At 34.7% G+C, this 19,905-nt stretch overlaps 1 protein-coding gene across 1 annotated transcript in view; it reads right to left on the bottom strand.

Annotated features, from left to right (window-relative positions):
- Positions 1-19,905, bottom strand: part of LOC110378484 (uncharacterized) — a 77,538-nt gene that overhangs the window by 28,267 nt on the left and 29,366 nt on the right. Inside the window, exon 2 of the mRNA XM_064042485.1 lies at positions 13,012-13,181. Coding sequence (XP_063898555.1) covers positions 13,012-13,181 — 170 coding nt within the window. The remainder of the gene's footprint in view (positions 1-13,011; positions 13,182-19,905) is intronic.

The following is a 19,905-nucleotide window of genomic DNA, read 5'->3' as shown; positions in this document are numbered from 1 at the left end:
TTATTTATGGATTTACACGACTTCAGAAATCAATTACATAAATCAGAGAACATATAACTTTTCGAATAAAAACTTAAAATGAAACTATCACACTGAAAAGCAGACTGACATGGAAAAGATATGTCAAGCAGAGTGTGAGAAAGATGTCATATCATGTCATATGATTAGCTGCGTTATGAAACATGGATCCAAAAATACTATCAAACTTCAAAAGTTTAACTACTATTTCTGTTATTTTACAACGTTTTTCTTCCTTCAAATTCTATAATATTATGAAAGTCCAGTCGTATTTCCCCGCTCACAAGCTACACATATCGTTGTGCACCTTCCCTTACACCTAGCCACACCGCACAGACAGACGTGATAAGAATTTATTATTAAAGCGTTGCTTGTCGGATGTTTCTCCGTCTTACAAGTCGGTTTACTTGGCTCAGTTTTGAGGTACAAGCCGTGTTGACGTTGTGTTATCGGTTTGTATGTGTAAAAGTCAATAAGTATGGGAAAGTTATACTTTTGCATGTCATGCATTGTAATAATCTTAATGCATTGTAATTATTTTGGCTGTGTTTCGGATGTCATTGAACATCCTTGGCAGTCGTTACGGGTAGTCAGAAGCTAGTAATTCTGACACCAGTCTAACCAAGGGGTATCGGGTTGCCCGGGTAACTGGGTTGAGGAGGTCAGATAGGCAGTCGCTTCTTGTAAAGCACTGGTACTAAGCTGAATCCGGTTAGACTGGAAGCCGACCCCAACATGATTGGCAATAGGGTTCGGAGGTTGATGATGCATTGTAATAATCTTAATCAATATCATATAAGTGAATATGTATGTTTGTTTGTCAAAGTAAAGTGACTTGAATGTTTGGTATGAAGACTGGTGGAAACTGAAAACTGTTGTAGGTATTTTAATCGTTCAGGGTACGGGTAAATAGAAAGCAGCTAGTAATAATTTAAGCCAAATTAATTTGGTGTTTCTGTTAAAAGTGCGATAAATAATGTATTTTTTATCCATTTACATCAATTCAAAATTGAAATTAAACTTCGCAATATTTGGTAAGCTTAAATCAAAATTACATACTTATATTTATTTACGAAAGCTAAACACAACTTGAAAATAAATCCCTTAGTATTAACTCGCAAATGCACGATTCTCGTAATAACGCGAATTTCCAGCGAGTTGCATTTACACTCATATTTATACAACTTACACTGGGTGTATCCTCTTAAGCATGATAAACTACTGGATTACTCTGTTACTATAATTCTGTACATTACGCCCGTTTAATGGAATTATTTTCAGTTAAGTAGGTTTGTATGGAGTGTGGAAGAAAACAGTTAAATATTTACATTCAGATTATGCAATGGCTTTTTTGTACTTAGGAAAATTCTTCCTTAACTTTGTTAATAAGTGCTTTTGCATGATAAATTTTATATTATTCATAACAAATTTAAGTTGATTTTTAGTGAAAATTTGACCAAAAAATACACATTTGCATTAAATAATAGTAGATTAAACGTAGTTCAATAAATACTGAAGACATACAACACACTTAGCTCCATCTTAACTATTTCAAATACGCAATTAATGAAACGAATATTTTCGCATCCGTAGCAACTTGCTACGCCGTAGCCCGTAGCTCGTAGCGTGCTACGAACACATATCTTCGAGGAGCTTTTAAGTACCATTAATGCATACCAACATATCTGAATTTTAAATACAGCAATGGAATTATCTGCATAGCTATTTCCTAACCATGTATACTTCCAGTCTAACCGGATGCAGCTGAGATCCAGAGCCATTTAAATGCAGATGCACATTTTGTAAATCTAGTTTATTTTTGAATGGATTCCTATCATTTCTTAATTCTAAGAATTCCTCGAAATCGCGAAACGTATTAAGATTTAATTTTGGTATCACCTACGCCTACGCCTTATATTAGAATTGTCCTAAAAATACATTTTCAATACAATGTACTTTTCATGGTCCATGTTGATTATAAAACGTAAAAGTATTAAAATAAGGAAACACAATTGCTACGGTAAACTGTTTTATTTACTGTTAATAAAAAATATCTCAATCCACATCTTAAGTCTACATGAAGTTCTTTGTTGAAAACACGATGCATTTTTAAACAATTTTCTTAAACTCTCAAACGGAATTTAAATTAGTGATTAGGGACTGATCTCTAGCAGTGTTGTAGGAAAAACAAAAGAAAGTCATTTGCACGAAGCTGTTTAATTGAGCTTTGTATGCAATGAGCTGAAGCTTGTATTCTTTAAAAATTTTACTTTTTAAAAATTTTAATTTTAAATTTTACTTTTAATTTTAGTATATTAATTTATTCTAAGCGCTTTCCTTTATTTATCAAATAAAATCAAGTGCAATTTAATTTCTAACGCGAATGGTATACTTAGTTTTTGTATTTTAATGAATAGAATGTAAAATAAAACAAAAGTGAAGTTCCTTTTTCAACTTTTTAGTTAAGGTAAGATAATAGTATGTCTCTAGTACATTAATTACAACAAACCACAATACTATAACAAGCTTTAAAAAACCAAATAAAAAATCTAACCAAATTACTCAATTCACTAATTTCATCTTCCCATTTAACAAGCTCCATCTAAGCAGGTAATCTCCAGCGACTGTTATAACATGGACATGACACACATAGTAGCGTGTTAGCCGTGTTATAGCTTATCACTGGAATGTTATCCATATTATATTAACGTGGACATGCCGCTTGAGGTTACGTGGCTGTAAACTGACTCGAGTTGCTGTCAAGTGTTAGGGAGGTAATTCATTCGGGAATTGCTTAAAAATATAGTTAAAGCAAACTTTAGCCATAGGTTTGCTTCAACTGTATATTGACGACGATAGAATATTTAATGGGTCAATACATTTTCTATGAAACTATATAAATGAAAAGTATCTTATCTAGCTTATAGAAGGTGAGGTTTGATGAAATGTTACGAAAAAGCCATCTGATGTAATAAATCCGAGACTTCACAAAAATATGATAACTAACAATTAACTACTGGTTTTATAAGGAAAAGCAAACTTCATACATCATTCAATCATACAATTTACACATATATTTTTTCTCAGATATTCTAAATTTATAATCAGATTGTACAATTGGCTTGCAAGTTCTGACTTATCAAAATGCAATTGTTTAACATCTTTGCTAACCTTCAGAGAAAACAGATGTGATATAATTTCTAGGCCAGTCTGTCATCTCCATAGTATATTCTAACTGTGCAAGTGTGCAGCCGTGCCTACACATGCATGAACTGAATCTTAGGCCCGGCCTTGCTCACAAAACACGGATGAAGGAAAGATAGCGGAGATGCCATACGGAAGATAGCTTAGACGCCTTCTCGTAGGTCAAAGTAACTTACGGTAGACGTGATCGGTTACTAGTAGTTACCATTCGGGTTCCTTGTGAAATCACGACAATATGTCATAGATTCTTTTCGATTGATTAGTAATTATATTTAGAAAAATAAAGAAAAGCGGGGCTACTAACTTTCTCCGTCCACCGAACGCTCGCATTTTGGTACGCGACTTTCTTAAGAGATATTGCGTTATAACACCTCCGCTAGTCATTTTGTTCTCCCTGGTCCCAAAACATACATATTTATAAGTGACGACATATTTATTCAAATAACTAAGAGTATCTCCGGTAGTGGGCGATGGAGCAAAACTATGGGGACTCATTTCTCAACGAGTGTTTATTTTCTTTTGTGAGGAAAACTTCGAGAGAAACAATTTAGGTAAAGTTGTGTAGGTAATACGTATTTTTATACTAGCTTTTGCTAGTGGTTTTATCTGTCTCTCTAAATTATTATGTACATATATTATAATAATTTTAAAAAAGCCTTTAGCCTTTAACAAAATGTGCTATATCGAACATAATAATTTTTCAAATCGGTCTGAAAAACTATTTAAAGTTACATACTCATATTAATTAAAAGACGAATTAGTCACAAAAATGTCATTCTAATAAGCACTCATTCACAAACATTTTGTTAGCTTTCCTTCCATTATTCAACATAAGTCTGCAGTAATAAGTACAAAAACGTTAAGAGCAAGCGTCACGGTCCTACTCTGCAGATGACTCGTGAGCAGATTAATTAAACTCAGCAGATTGTGCTTGTCTTGTTGCTCCCGAAGTTTCCTCGCCCAACAAAAGCGGGTTTATTGATTGTCTTGTCGCTATTTGTACGAAACATTTAACTTCCATGATTTTGGGTGATGTTATTATATTACTTGGATTATGGTTTTCCTTAACAGTTGCTCGTGGGAATTTAAGGTATTTATTTACCTTATTTTCACGTTCGTTCCTCGTCCGTTATTTTTGTTGGAAAATACGGTGTTTAGATCAACTTAGCAAGTATTTGACTTTGTTTATAGTGCACATATTACATGTTTATATTATAATTCTCGCTCTCAGTGATTTTTTTCTTTAATAGAAACCTTGACCTTGAATTCAGAAAAAAACCTTCTTTTTGTTTCTTTAGTGCCATTGATAAAGTTTTTGTAAAACTCTTTAACATACTTAGATTATCTGATTAATAAAAGTACGGTATCTGCGAATAAAATGTCAATCACTGCAGAGCCTCAAAGCAGTATCGTGTACCGTCACCCTAACGTTTACTGCTGCATGTCAAAGGTAACCCGATGAGTAACGACGTCTATCTTTCAGAACTGAAGCCACTCTCACACTACCACGCGAATACTTTCATTTTAATTTCATCTACTTATTTGTATTCCATAATGACGTGATTACAGTTCTTCAAAAGACTTAATTTAATTATAGTACAATTATTGACGCAATTAGGACATAGCAACAATAATTTAAATTAACAACACATTACAATGTAACAATAATGACTAAAGTTGAGGCTTTTTACAATAGACTTTGCGCAAATAAGCTAACTACTGTTTAACTATGACCGAAAGAAATCCATGTATTATCGTGTGGGCTGTAAATTGCATTTAGCTATGCACAAGTCTAATAAAGAACCGTATGAAGATTAATTTATATAATTTTACGTATTTTACAACACTCTAACAACATAACAAGGCGCGTGCAATATAAAATCATGTAAAGTTGTGATAGTGTGTGATCCGCTTTACCAAGTTTTATGAATGCCATTCTGTGCTCTGCTGAGCTTAAAATATTATGTGAATAAGCGTTATTATAGCTCAGTTAAAGACCGCGTCTCAAGGGATATTTTAAGATAATGCTCGCACTAAATGGGAGTAATTTAAAGGTGAAAATTAAGCACCTTGGTCTTTTTGCATTATTAAGGGATCAGCGAGGGAGCGATAATTATTTTTTGTGGAATTTCTATTTAATGGGTATTAATGAGAATTGTGGATTAAGTTAATAACAATATTTATGTTCTTTCTTACATTTTATATGTTAAAAACAGAGTAAAGAAAAAGATTCATCAGTCTCAGCAGACAATGGCAGCATGAAATAGACATCAATTTAAGGAATGTTCTCAGATCTCGTTAGATAGAGACACGTAGAAAAAGAGAATAATCGATAACATTCAACAGTGAGATTTTATAGGTGAGAGGGCCATTTTTATCTATGAAAATCAGCTCTTAATGTAAGTACAGTAAGTACATTTTACTGCATGACTATTCACTATACATTACCGAAACAAAAGCAGTCCATTAGAATAAAATTTAAAAAAAACTAAAACATAAAAAACCAGAGTCCAAATTCATCATCAAAAACGAATTAACCGCGTCCATTACAATTAATTAAATTATCGTAATAAACATTCGTTTGACCACATAATTGAAAATTTCACTTGAATGGGAGCCATTCTTTTATTACAAAGATAAAAGATCCCGCGTTTTTATTTGAAGCCGGTAGACAAACTTTATTCAATTAGCCGACGAAATTAATCTTCAAGTTTTGAGAGATTTTTTAAGGAACAAAGACATATCTTTCGTATTTAAATTCATTTGTTTGTCTGTGTTTTAAATTCATTTGTTTTTTCGGAAAGGTATTTCCGTTTGTTTTTGCTTTTTCGAGTGGTTTCACCCGTGTCTTATAAAAGCTATGCAACGCACCCAGATAAAAAGTAGCATGTGGCTTCGATAAATATCAATCGTGGCTATCAAACACAAAAAAAACAAAGAATTACAAATCTGTTAAAAAAAAACAACTGTGTTTATTCACATCTAAGTTCCCTGGTCCAAGAATTAAGATTAGATCTAACTAAACTGAACACAAATTCAAACTTCAGTATGTCACCCATAAGTAGATAAAGTAAATATTTGCTTTACCCGCGAATTAGTACCAGGACTTCATGTCCCCTAGAAGCACTACCGAGTTACAAACCAACATCACAGCTGAGTACCACAAAATTAGTTGAAATTATATCATAAAAGTAAATGTTTGTTTGTCAGACCAAAATAGGTGAAATATGTAATTAAATGCAGCAGTGGACGTCCTATGGCTGAGATGATGATGATGATGATGATGTAATTAAATTACAAGTTATTAATTAACCATGCTATTACTACATTATTATAATTAATTGATAACATACTCAACATCGTTATAAAATCAATCAATTTTACAATAATACAAGCTTCGACTCGCGGTGTCGTTCACATGAGAAATACTTAGCCTAGATAGACAATACATGGCCTAACTTTAATAACTAAGAATCTTAGAATTCGGACAAACCAATTTCAGGTTCGTAATATTAATATACCTAGAACGTAAAAAAAGCAGTGGCTTTCCCCGGCGAGTGGTTTTAATTCGATTTTATTTCGTTTTTCTTTGCAAATCCTAATCTCGGCTAAGCTAAATTTAGTAGCGCTCGGCCATTGTATAGGATTCAATACTTTTACTGTGCTGCTGTGGAAATTGTGGGAAATGCAATCGAATTACATAACGAATCCTGCCCTCTATAGCCCCAACTCAGTGTTTGATAATAATTTAGTACAATTTACATCCACTAACACTATTAAATGGAAGAGTCTGTTTGTTTGCTTGATCGTGCTTGAACTTGATCGATTCGAAAAAAAATCTGTATTAACTAGCCTATTTATTGAGCAAGGCTTGTATATGAAGAAGGTAGTCTTCGCGAGACGCAGATGAAGCCGCAGGTAGAATCTAGTAAAAAATATCTCAAGGGAATGATGTTGTCCTAAGTAATTTATGACTAAAGTCAAAAGAAAGTTGTCACCCAATATTAAAATGACCCTCCAAGAAGCCAATTCATATCAATTGAAGTAATAATCTAAAGAATTGAAATCAATAAAGTTTTCTAACAAACCTAAAGAGGTGCAAGAAAGTTTCTGTGAAGTTGAAATTTCTGATAATTAATTCAATATTGATTGGGACTTACAATAATAACTGTGAGTCTTACCCTTCAAGGGTAACCTTTGGTCAGAATAAAGGGCAAGGGTCAAAAGGTATAAAAATAAAGTGTTGAGGAAAGTATGAAATAAAACGTGGATTGTTCGAAGGGCGAAGTTAAAAGCATCGTTTGATATCGCGGAGAATTCTATTATGACGAATATAAAGGTAATGTGAGCAAAGGGAATATAGAATTCTTACAAGCTAGTTTAGATTTCAGATTGTAGTGTGAAAGCTTTAGTGAGGGGAATATAAAAATCATGTTAACATAAAGAACAATGAATTTACGTTCAATATAGGTACGCTACGAACAAAATATACGCTACGAATAAAGCAAGCAATGGAGGGCTACCATTTTCTAGAAGATAATCGAAAAATATATTCTAAATTATAAAATAGGTCTTGAATACTCGTGTCAGTACAAAAACAACTTTATGACAAAGATCGTATAATCTAACAGCTGTTTCTCGGGGAACTTCTTCCCATGCCTGTATATAGCCTATATTACTCACGGATAGTCCGGCTTCCTAAAAGTAACAGAAAACATTGAACTGGGTTCAATAGTTTCGTAGCATATGCCGTACAATCAAACAAATCAAAAAATGTTTCCTCTTTATTACATAGTACTATAGTAAGTGCTACAGAACTAAAGATAACAACCATATAAATTATTTAGGTAACCCACATAAGACAATAGTTATCCAGCAATATAGAGCACGGTTGATAGGAATCTTCTAAAGGTAGTAGATACAAAGACAAAAGATAAATCACGTCGGATTGACACCGCAGACGCTCCTGAAGGGCTGTCTTATTAAACTCCAGTTGTTCCTTTGTTATTTACTTGGTTTTATTTCGCGAACTGAATACTAAATAATGAACTGTGGATAAATCAACGGGTTTATACGTGTCTATTTGTGGTTGGATTCTAAATCTGGACGCAATAAATAGAAGGTGCTTTTTTATATACTGGACCTGATTTAAAAGTAAAGAATGGTCGTTTTTGGAAAAGGCTCAGCAGATGACAACAGTTAGGAAGTTTGAAGTTGAAGGAACAACGGCATTATATACGATACTGTATAATAAATAAATAAGCATTTATAATTGAAATAGGCCACAATACTATTCGTCCAACGTGGATTGAAAACTCTCTCGCATCCCATATCACCCATCTTTAAGAGCATGCCAATCACGTCAGTAGTAGTAGTATCTAACTCAAATACTCCGATAACTCGATAACCAAAAAATCCAAACTAATAGGCAGAGAAACGAAGAACGTGCAAATTTCCATCTACGAAGAATGGATATCTAGACACAAAAGATGCTAATCAACATCTACCTACAAATTTTGGAAACTAGGACCCAATCCAGGTACAATTCTCAGAATGGAAAATTACTAGTTAAAACTGGTTTGCTAACGACGATGTTTCTCGAAATATGAAATTGAAATTTTGGACCAACTGAATATTTGTTCGACTTCCAGAATGTTCGTTTGGTTTGTTTGTTGAAAGTTTGGGAACAAAACATACGTCAATTCTAGGTGCAAGTTTGATTAAAAAAACCTGGTACGTGGACAAGTTTCAAATGTTTTTGCTGAAATCCAAGACGCGTTGCGATTTTGATAGATTTTATATAAAAAAAATTAATGTTTTCCGTGTAACTGGTGTGTAATTTGGGATTTTAGTACTTCTCACATGTAAGTATGTGGATAATAAATACCAACTGTGACCGTTTTATGATGACACATTAAAGCAATTTGGTGCAAAAGAGAGATGCAGATAGGGGGTGCTTACATAGGCTCTTTTGCCAGAATCTGATAATAGTGTTTGCATTTTGTTGTTAATATTAAACCTATTCTTTGATTGGTCATTTTCCCAATTCATGATAAAGGAAAAACTTGGTTTTAGTTAGAAAGTATTATATACTATTTACAAGATTGCCGTTTAAAAAATAAGACAGAGATTTAATTTATAAAACCAATAAACATAAAACCATCAATAAACATGAATCATTAAGCACCCAGCCTACTTCACACAAAGACAAACGCATCTCCACAAAACAAACACAAAATGAATGTTGATTCCATTGTGCATGCGGCTCGTATACACCCACTGCGGCGGTTTGTTTTGACAGCACCAGCCAACCAGCCGGAGTGATGCGTGAAGGGTAACCAGGCATGCGTGCTACTGGCGTGAGCGCTCACGTGATCACGGGTCGACGGAGAAATGTTGCGTTTTGGAGATAGTTAAGTAGCTTATTTTGTGGATTACAATTTTGATGTGTTGTGGGGTAAAATATCAAAGGGTAAGATGGTTCGATTAGAAAAAGGTTTGCTGAAAGAAATACTCGCGGAGCCAGTCGCGTCCCGTATGAACCTCTCCGCGCACCCGGATAAAATGTAGCCAACAGGCTTCATTTTGTAGCTGTTTCTCGATAAATCAAATATCTTTTTAAATCGAATTGGCTAGTATGAATCTATTAGTTGAATTAAATATAGTGGTATGTTTTAAAAACGTTCGAGATTTAAAACTTAATCTCGGCTACATAGACAACTATTTTTGTTAATGATGATTTTTGAATGTTCATCTAATCATTTGCATTTAGATACCGCAAATACAGCAATTAGTAAATAATTGATGACAAACATCACATATAAAACCAACTGCATTGAAATATACCTATCTAAACTTCACCGCATTTCTAACCACGAAACCAAATAGTCCGATAAACAAAACAGCCTAATTTATATGAAATGAACACAAGCAGTCCCTAGACACAACATTAACACCACATTAATATGACCAGCACCGCAAACTGAGCATTACGCCAAATCTGCTTCATATTTGTCCAATATTTACGATACTATTGAGTATAAAGTGAACTCTATAATTAGGCAGACAGGGTTCATTTTTCTGTAGCGATAGGTAGGGAGAGCGGGGCTGAAAGTGCCGGGGGTAAATTGTGCCAACGCGAATATCTCAAAAACAGAAAGAGATAGATATACGATCGTATTGTGTCGCGTAAGGCCTAACAGTCGCGCACACGCGGCTGCCATTTTAGTTGCGTCAGCGACGAGGACCGAGTCGTAGTGAATGTGAGGGTCCTCCAGCGCTACGTAAGTAAATATTTTCGTTCCAATACTTTTTGGTCTCAAGCTAGCATTTTTCGTGCTTTTAATATGTGAGTTTTTGTAAAATGTTTGTTATTTATCCTAGTTTGTTATGCAGTGTAATTTTAATGCTTTGTGTACAGTGATTTTTATATGTGAGACAAAATATCACACTATCATAAACGGGGTAAAATGTGCCGTTCATGTGGGGCTGCTTGTGCCGCGGCACAACCAAACCCTAACCAACCTATATTGTTTCAGTATTGTTTATATTTACGCGAGCAATTATGAAAGAAAGAAAATATGCAGTTTCCAGCCTCCTCAATCAGTTGATAATAACACAGGAGATAAAAATGCAGCAGTTTTCTCACCAGAGCTAATAAGACCACTGCCTAAAGCACCTCCCCGACTAATTGGACATACTAAAGCACGTAAAAGAAAGACAGCTGTTCTTACGGACACTCCAGAGAAAAATGCTTTAGCAGAAGAACAGGCTAGTAAAAAGAAGAAAAAATAAAGCGAAAATAAAAAGAAGGTTAAGGGAAAAGGGACGGGAAAATGCAAGGGAAAGGGTAAACAAACAAAAAAGCCGACTAAAAACCGCTAAGAGAAGAGTATTGCAAGATGACGACAGTTCTGATGACGAACAAGAATGGTTCTGTATCATTTGTTGTGATGCCTATTCTAACTCTGCCCCTGGAGAACAATGAATTGAATGCAGAGAATGTAAGAATTGGGCCCATTTGCAATGTATTGAAGATGAAGAAAACCAAGCATTTGTATGTCCTAATTGTTATTCTGATCAATCACCTGGAGAGTAACTAGTTTTGGCATATTTTTTATTTCTTAAAAAGACTCGAGACTGATTAAAAAGTTAATAATTTTGGAACATATTAATAATTGATCTCATTCGCATAAAAATAAGTACAAACTATTGATTAAAAATACATTTTTATGTTTGAATAATTACATAAGAAGCTTCCTTGTTTTTTTTTTTATTATAATACGTAGTATTATACAATTAAACTTTAAAAACTGTTAATTTATATTAAAAAATATAACGAATAAATATATTATTATAAAACTGATGTGTTTTAATTTCCTAATTAATTTTCATTCATATAAAACTCCCAGCATTATCAACGGCACAACCGACCTCAGCTACGGCACAACTTGCCCCAGACTGGGGTTGGTAGTGCCTTGCCGCCTCTGTATAAAAAAATCGCATTTTCATAAAAACTATTAAAAATGTGCAAAATCTGAAGTTAAATTCGTAAAATAGATTAAATTTGGCTTAGGATGAACCACTCCTTTCAGACATAGTACTTGTTTTATCCGAATCTTAAAAGGATTTGTCAAAATCGGCACTTTCAGCCCCGCTCTCCCCAAAAAAACAATATAATTAAAACGATGGTTTATTTATTTCCTTGTGGATTAATCTGGCTTATGACTTAATATTTCAAAGTATTTTTGGAGCTGCAAAAACTAAGCATGTTCCGAATGATTTTAAAATTCACAAACTGAATGGCACCGTCTGATTCTAGACGGGAGTCGGCGCCATGTTGTTTTCCTGTCAAAGCTTAACACTAAAATGCTTTTGAGATTTGCAGCTGCATCAGAATAAATTAATCGAATTAATATTTGATACCTGTTTCATATTTTGATAGCGCTTTTTTGTTGTTTAGTAGGTCAGATGGGCTTAAAAATATTTTTGGTTAGATATTTTCATGTATGTATGTTATTTTGCTAGATTTTTTTGGGTTTTACAAAAATGGAATTGACAATAAAATGAAAACTTACGCTATTTTTCATGGAAGTTGAAATATCTTTCTGTTTATGAAAAATGTAGGTACCAAAGCACTTGTTTTGTGAAATATAAGTTCAAATCAATTTCCTTTTTTCCCTTACATTATAGACAATATAACAAAGCTACATAGTACCGACAATTATCCTGTCCTTTCGCCGTGGCACTCCGACCGTGAGTGAAACTAGCGACGCGTGAATCGTCCCGTACTGCTAGCAATTGTTTTCATATTCGATGCTGTTTTTCTTTTCTATTTATTAATTTGAATGTTGTTTTTTGTTTTGTCTCTATTTTATTGATAATGTTGACAGATATTATTTCTGTTAGGTAGTTAAGGGAAACTATTAAATATAATATATTAATTTCTGAAAGTAATTTGTGGCAAGGAAAATCATGGGCAAAATTTTAAAGCATCTAACTAAGCGGTAACAAATTAGGATTTGATTATTGGTCAGGTGTCACAAACAGGGTTTGAAAAATAACAAAATAAACCTAATAACGTATCCATTTCTTTCCTTCAATTCACGATTTCTGATTACTTATTGATTTTCGACTTTATCTCAAAGATCGTTAAGACGACAATAGCTTCAACGTATTCCACTAAGTTTACATGTAAAGCACTGTGAACAATTGACACATTTGGTAAGACACAACCCCATATTCATTTTCGACTCTATCTCTACTTACATAAGATTGATAATCCCTTACCTCCTGTGGCGTGTATCGGAAGATCTCGTGCATATCTCGGTACCACTTGACGGAGTGCAGCGGCGGCTCGTGCTGTTGCCTCATGTACTGGCATCGGAGCTCGGCCTCGCGCCTCGGGTCTGCCCATAGAGGCACCTCTAGTGATGTGATCGTGTGCGATACACTGCGGGCTGGAACAAAAGAAAACTTTTAGTTGAGAACATAAATATGTAGATAGTTTTTGTAAAAGATACAACGATTTTTAAGAAAAGTTTGTTTGTTTGCTTGAACGCGATTTTTATCTGATGCGTAGCAAATGGGACGTGGGTGAAGCCACTGACAGAAGCTAATCAATTGCAAAAACTTGAGAACCGAATTAAACACACCTTTTGAAAAATAGAATCGGAATAATAACACATCATATTCAGCTGCTAAGGTAGTAGGTTAGTAGGTAGGTTCCGAAAAAAAAACACCAAATTGCAAATTGAGTCTTACTTGATTCACTCTTTAAACATAGGTACTAAAACGATTCTCATAACCAACAGCTAGAACCGTATGCTTATCACCTTATACATAAAACTACCTGAAACTATGATACTACTAAAAATACCCACCAAACTTAGTCTATATGACGTCATCAAAAACCTCTAGCTACCCTCACATCGGCGCCTCGTGGAACAAAACACGTGATTTTCGCTCCAATCTTACAGAGCTATCGAACTCCATCAATGGGAGTTTGTTAGCAACTTCAGTGGAAGCATGGACGGAATTTCAGCTCAATTTATAAGTTACTTAAGTTGTTATCTGCGAACAGATCTATTGAGAGGTAGCTGTTTACTGTGGTTTTGCTCGTATTACTGCCTAGGGGTGAAACTGTCCGATGTCTATCTACCTTTTGATCATGGAATTTCTCAGAACTGGTTTCAAAGGTCTAAGTTAAAGTGTTCTAGACAATAAACCTAATTATGTCTAGCTGATTTTTATTTAATTAGGTACTGTTCAAATAGTTATGCTTTCAATGTCGAGATACATTTTTGTGACTTGTAGATAGACTTCTGTTTTATGTACGTATGTGTGCGTGAATGCTCCAAATTCCTTAGTTATGTTATTTCTTATCTCCCTATCGTTTCTTGGTACCAATTAAGCGCGTAGAACTTCCAGCAATAGTTGGTAGAACATTAACACAGTTTGTAGACCGCAATGGTGTAATTAAACAACAAATTGTAGTTCCAACAGATTCTAGTTTTGCTATTGGATTATTTGAACGGAAACTTTGTGTTTAGTTCGTGTTTGTTGCAGCGATTTTCTTAAATCAATAGATAGGAGCGTGTTTGTGCTGTTTTGAGAGGAACAAGGAATTAGCTGATGTTATTGTAAAAGCGATGGAAATTCCGAATTAAGTTTTCCTAACAATATGATATTTAAGATAGATCATCTGAGAATGTGAAATACATCTTATATTTTCGAATTTAAATGACGAATTCTGGCTACTTTTCTCAAGTTTTATCCCTTTAAATATCTATGAAATCTGGCAGACGTAGGTATACGTCTGTAGATGAGGTACCTTAAAAATATATTCGAAATCAATTAACCAAACTCAACTTCATTTACAAGCTTATTTTTGTCTTCACATCAACAATTCTAGTTCGACCTACACAGTTTTGTCTAATATTGTTGTTTTTATTGACAAATCTTGGATGACCAGTGCCCCGCAGCCAATAATGGCGTCTAGTTATTCATGGCATGCCCCTTACCGACCTCTGTGGTACTTATTTACGAGTATTCGAAATAAGAACGATATATTGTACGTCGCCAAATCTTTTTGGTTTTTCTTTTTTAGTTTCTTTATTGTTTGTAGGAGTTTTGTAGGTGGCCAGGATTTTAAAATGTTTCTTATTTTTTGTAATCAATTGTTTATTGTACCTACGCATATTTAAATGTTTGGGGGGAATAACTCTTTTACGCGTATCCATAACAAACCAAAATTTAAAAATAAGTTGAGGATTGTGTCAATACAATTCATGTTATGGTTATGTATTTCATCAAGAATGATACCTAGTTACATTAGTCTTGTAATAAAATAGAATTATACGAATTGTATAAAAGAACAAAAAGATCACGTTTCAAGGGTCTATCATAAGTAATAAAAATACAAAAACCTGAGCAATAAGCATTACAGTAATTTCTAAAAGAGCAATGAACTCGTTTCATCGTTAGCAGCTATTTATAAAATAAAACTGAGCACTAATTAAGGTACGTTTTCGAAACTAATTTATTACTAAGATTAATTAGTACTGAGATATTCTTGGGAAAGAGAAGCAGAGACGTTCATAGCTTTATCAAACTTTATGGTTCTACCTAATGCTTGAAACAGAATGTATAATGAAATCGTTACGACCATGCAAATTTCACTAGAGCGATTCAGATCTTACTACCAAATTCAGTAACGCCATCTATTGTTTATTGCCGTAAGCTACACCTTACTTTGTCACCGAATAATACACCGCAGTGTTCCGTGCGTATATTTAGTGTAATCCGACCATCAGGTCATTCGCTTACTATATTGTTTCTAAACCCGACCCTCACTGATTTAATAGTCATAAAACGCAAACAAGGCCACGCATATAAAGTAGGGATTTCGCACTTTACGTCAAAGTCGGCGTTGTGAATAATTATTTTAGTTTGATGCTGGAATTAAGCTTTGGCCCATCATTATCCAAAACCGATGCGCAGCCGATAACTGACACGTACCCTCCTATTAATAGTTACTTCCCTTTGATGTGTAACGTATTGTGATATAAAGTTGTCGTATAATCACTGATCAACGACCGTTGTGTATATTCTATAGGGGAAATTGCCGCCAAATTGGAGTTGGCCAACTTACAGACTCCCGAACTATTGATAAATTGATTGTTGATGTCGGCACTTCCACGACGTTCCAGTCTGAAATATTCGCTTGAAAACCTAGTACATAACTACAGAAGTTTTTTCGCTCGAATACCTGTATCGCGTAAATCCGCTTAATTCTCCAACATTTTCCCTAAGCCTTAACAAAAAATGTGTACACATAAAAAAAGATTAGCAACCGATAAAACGGTTCGTTGAAACACAAACAAATCTGAAAGTGTTCGTTGTAACACTCAATGTAATCTCAGACACGATCTCGATGGCAACTCGAAAGTATACGCTAAGTCTTTTCACTTTCATAATCCCCTTTCGTGATACAGATTAGTATTACTATTCAATGCCTTCGTTCTTTTTTCCAAGTAACCACTACGATATTCGAGCGAGGCAGCTTAATAAAACATTCAATCGGAGCGACCCCTCTTATGTACTCTCTATAAATTTTAATACGGTCCAGGTATAAGAAGGTAGAAAAACATTAATACAGTGTGTAGTGAAATGTGTCTTGGATTTGCATAAATACGAGCGGTGGGCTATAAAATATTCTGTTGGGTTGTTGTTTTTAACGGTAATGCGGAGGTGGTCTAATGGAAAGGCCGCGATTTGGCCACCACTCTTAACCATTGTTAACGTGAAGGGTTGATGAGAAAATTTGGCTTTGTCAAGCTAGATTTTAACAAGCGTGTTCTCGACGTTATAGTCAGTAAATGTCGTCGGAGTTATAAATAATGTGCCCTTGGTAGTACTTGTAATTTATGATCATAATCCAGAGCGTAACAAAGAATTTGGCTACAATTTGTGAGATTTTTTTCTTTCATGTTAGACAACGCTTACATTAGATAATAAGAATAGTGTTCAGGTTTCATTTTCTGTTTATTTGTTCGTTATGCTAGATATATCACTTCTTTGAAAAAGTATTTTCCTACCTACAAACACTCACCCAGTTCTGACGTACAAAGTTGCAAGCTCAGGTTTAAAAACTTTCCTTTTAAAAACCGAGAGGAACCGCCCGTTAAGATAAGCAGCAACTATTCCCAACTGCAGTCCACAATTAGCTCCAAAATCTGAGCTGAGCTACCTAAATAAATTCTGCTTAGGAACGTCCAAAACGAAGAACGAGTTTTAGGTAAAAACTTTGCTTATCTTTTAATTCCGAAAACTAGTGAAGTAATCCTCATGCAATTGTAAATAGAAAATGAGATAGCAGCCAGTAATACTTTCCTTATTAAATTAACTAGTTTCCCTCTTAGCTCGGGGCAGATGCAATTTTTCGCGACAAGAACCCGAGTGTCCCACTTTCGGCCGTCTGTTTTGTACTCGCGACATGGCGCGCATTTTTGTTTCGCCAAGACGAATGGAAATGAGGAACAAGTGGGTTATAGTGCTCTCGGACGGGTTACGCAACTCGCGAAGTTATTTCAAAAAACGAATTTTGTATAATAGCCCGGTCAAAATAGACATAAAAGTAGTGGTCAAATAACAAAAATTCCCACAGAGCCGATTTTTGGTGGAGAGCTAGATTTGATCATTATAAATAAAATACTAAAAGTCCCCATCGATCCCATGTGTGCGTCAAAAGTTATTCGAGGTCAAACGTCAAAATTTTAGGTTTTTTGATTATTTTTCGAAAACGGTAAGTTTTATCAAAAAAAGACATCGGACCAAAATCGTAGATCTTTAAATTTTCTACAAAAATGGCATTAACAGTTTTCTCCTAAATCTTACCATTCCTGAGATATAGCCATTCAAAGAGTCACACTATACATGATATGCACATATAAGCCACGTACATACGAGGGCTGCCTTTAAGTTGTATCGTTTGAAATAAGTACAGACAATCTAATAGGTTAATACCATTTATTGTTTTCAAAGAATTCTCTGCGATATTTAATGCACTTTAGCACGCATTAAACCCAGTTCTTGAAACATTTATTCCATTCTGAAGTGGGGTAGTCAAATTGGCCGATTTGTATGAGTCAACAGCTTTTCAGGTGTGCTGAAAAGTTTACCACGAAGACTTTACTTAATTTTGTGGAATGTAAAACAATCGTTATGCCCACGGATCTATGTCACGGTATGTTACATGTTGGTCTGCGACAATTAACTGCCGCATAGCCTCGATATTATCTTGGGTCATATCGGGTTTGAACTACCTTCAAGTGGCTTGTCTCTAAGGCTAGATTGCCCACTTTTAAATCCTAAATATGAGCGTACTGCAGTCCTAAGGCATGGTTCTGCATCATTAAACATAGAACAATTTTTTTTAAAGCGCTGAAGTCGCGACAATGCGCTTTTAAAGTTGTAGAAAATTATCGCACGCTTATTTTCCTTCGACATTTCCATTTTTATCCAGAAGACTGGGGTTGGAAGGAAGGTACAAATCGGCCAATTTGACTACCCCCACTTTAGAATGGAATAAATGTTTCAAGAACTGGGTTTAATGCGTGCTAAAGTGCATTAAATATCGCAGAGAATTCTTTGAAAAACAATAAATGGTATTAACTTATTAGATTGTCTGTACTTATTTCAAACGATACAACTTAAAGGCAGCCCTCGCATGTACGTGGCTTATATGTTCATATCATGTATAGTGTGACTCTTTGAATCGCTATATCTCAGAAATGGTAAGATTTAGAAGAAAACTGTTAATGTCATTTTTGTAGAAAATTTAAAGATCTACAATTTTGGTCTGATGTGTTTTTTTGATAAAACTTACCGTTTTGGAAAAAAAATCAAAAAACCTAAAATTTTGACATTTGACCTCGAATAACTTTTGACGCACACATGGGATCGATGGGGACTTTTAGTATTTTATTTATAATGATCAAATCTAGCTCTCCACCAAAAATCAGCTCTGTGGGAATTTTTGTTATTTCATATGTCTATTTTGACCGGGCTATAAATTAGAAACTAGAAATGTAATCATGACTTCGTTGGCATTGATTGCGCTATTGCTTCTGAGAAATCACCCCGCAACGCTGTTACGGATACGTGGTATTAATGTGTAAGGGTGCTTCACAGAAGTAATCAAGTTTGGATTAACTCATGTAAGTGGTCCCTTTTGAAGACGCCGTCCTTGCTACTCAAGGTCATCATTTTAATCATTGGCTTTTTAATTAATCTTCCGTGGAAACATATTTCTTCTTAAAGAGATTAGGTAAGAGCATTATATCATTAAATAATAATCATTGCTCACCGTTCTTCTTCTAGGCGGATAATGAATTCAGATTATAAATCCATTTCTCCTTTCAATATTTCCTTTCAGCTCGAACTACGACTACCTAGAAGCGTCCTTAATTCCGCTGAGTTCTGCTGAGATAGTGGATGAATAAAGTCGTAAAAAATAAAAAATAAATGGCGTCGATCGGAACCAGATGCCCAGTTTTACGGCTCTTCACGCTAGAGCCCCATCATTTGCGAAAGGATATTGGATGAAAACTTCCTTATTTTACGAAAAGCAATTTTCCAATTGTTTTGTTTTCCCCAGATATTCGTTTCATTCTTTTGATTGAAATGATTTGTTCGATTCCGTCTCGAAACTGAAGTGTAACGGTGACTGTAGTTATTCTAAGCTGTAAAAGTTCTCAGTCTGAACTGTGTTCGAGAACAGCGCTGTGAATAATTCGAAGCTAATCTTGCATGAAACTAGGAGGAACATATAAAGTACTTAGAAGAGCTTCGCGGATAAAACTGGAAGGATCATTAAGCCAGCCGCGAGGTGAGAGCGAGCTACGTAACGATTGATGAGACCTTATATTAAATGGTGCTTGTAATTTTAGTAGATTCTCCAACTTTGGGGTCTTCTACGAACTGGCATATTTCACAGCAATCATCAAGTTTTTTAATCAAACCTGCAGATACCATAACAATAATCCATGCAGACATGGAATGATTACATCCAATAAATCGTGAACCGATCCTTGGCTAATCCTTCGCAAAGTTTGATTATCCTCGGAGATAACTTTACTGATCCAAAGGTGAATAGTTCGGAGTTACAAGAAACTTTTAAAA

The sequence above is a fragment of the Helicoverpa armigera genome, chromosome 2 (genome assembly GCF_030705265.1).
Source record: "Helicoverpa armigera isolate CAAS_96S chromosome 2, ASM3070526v1, whole genome shotgun sequence".
NCBI lineage: Eukaryota > Metazoa > Arthropoda > Insecta > Lepidoptera > Noctuidae > Helicoverpa > Helicoverpa armigera.
This window is presented reverse-complemented; position numbering and strand designations above follow the sequence as displayed.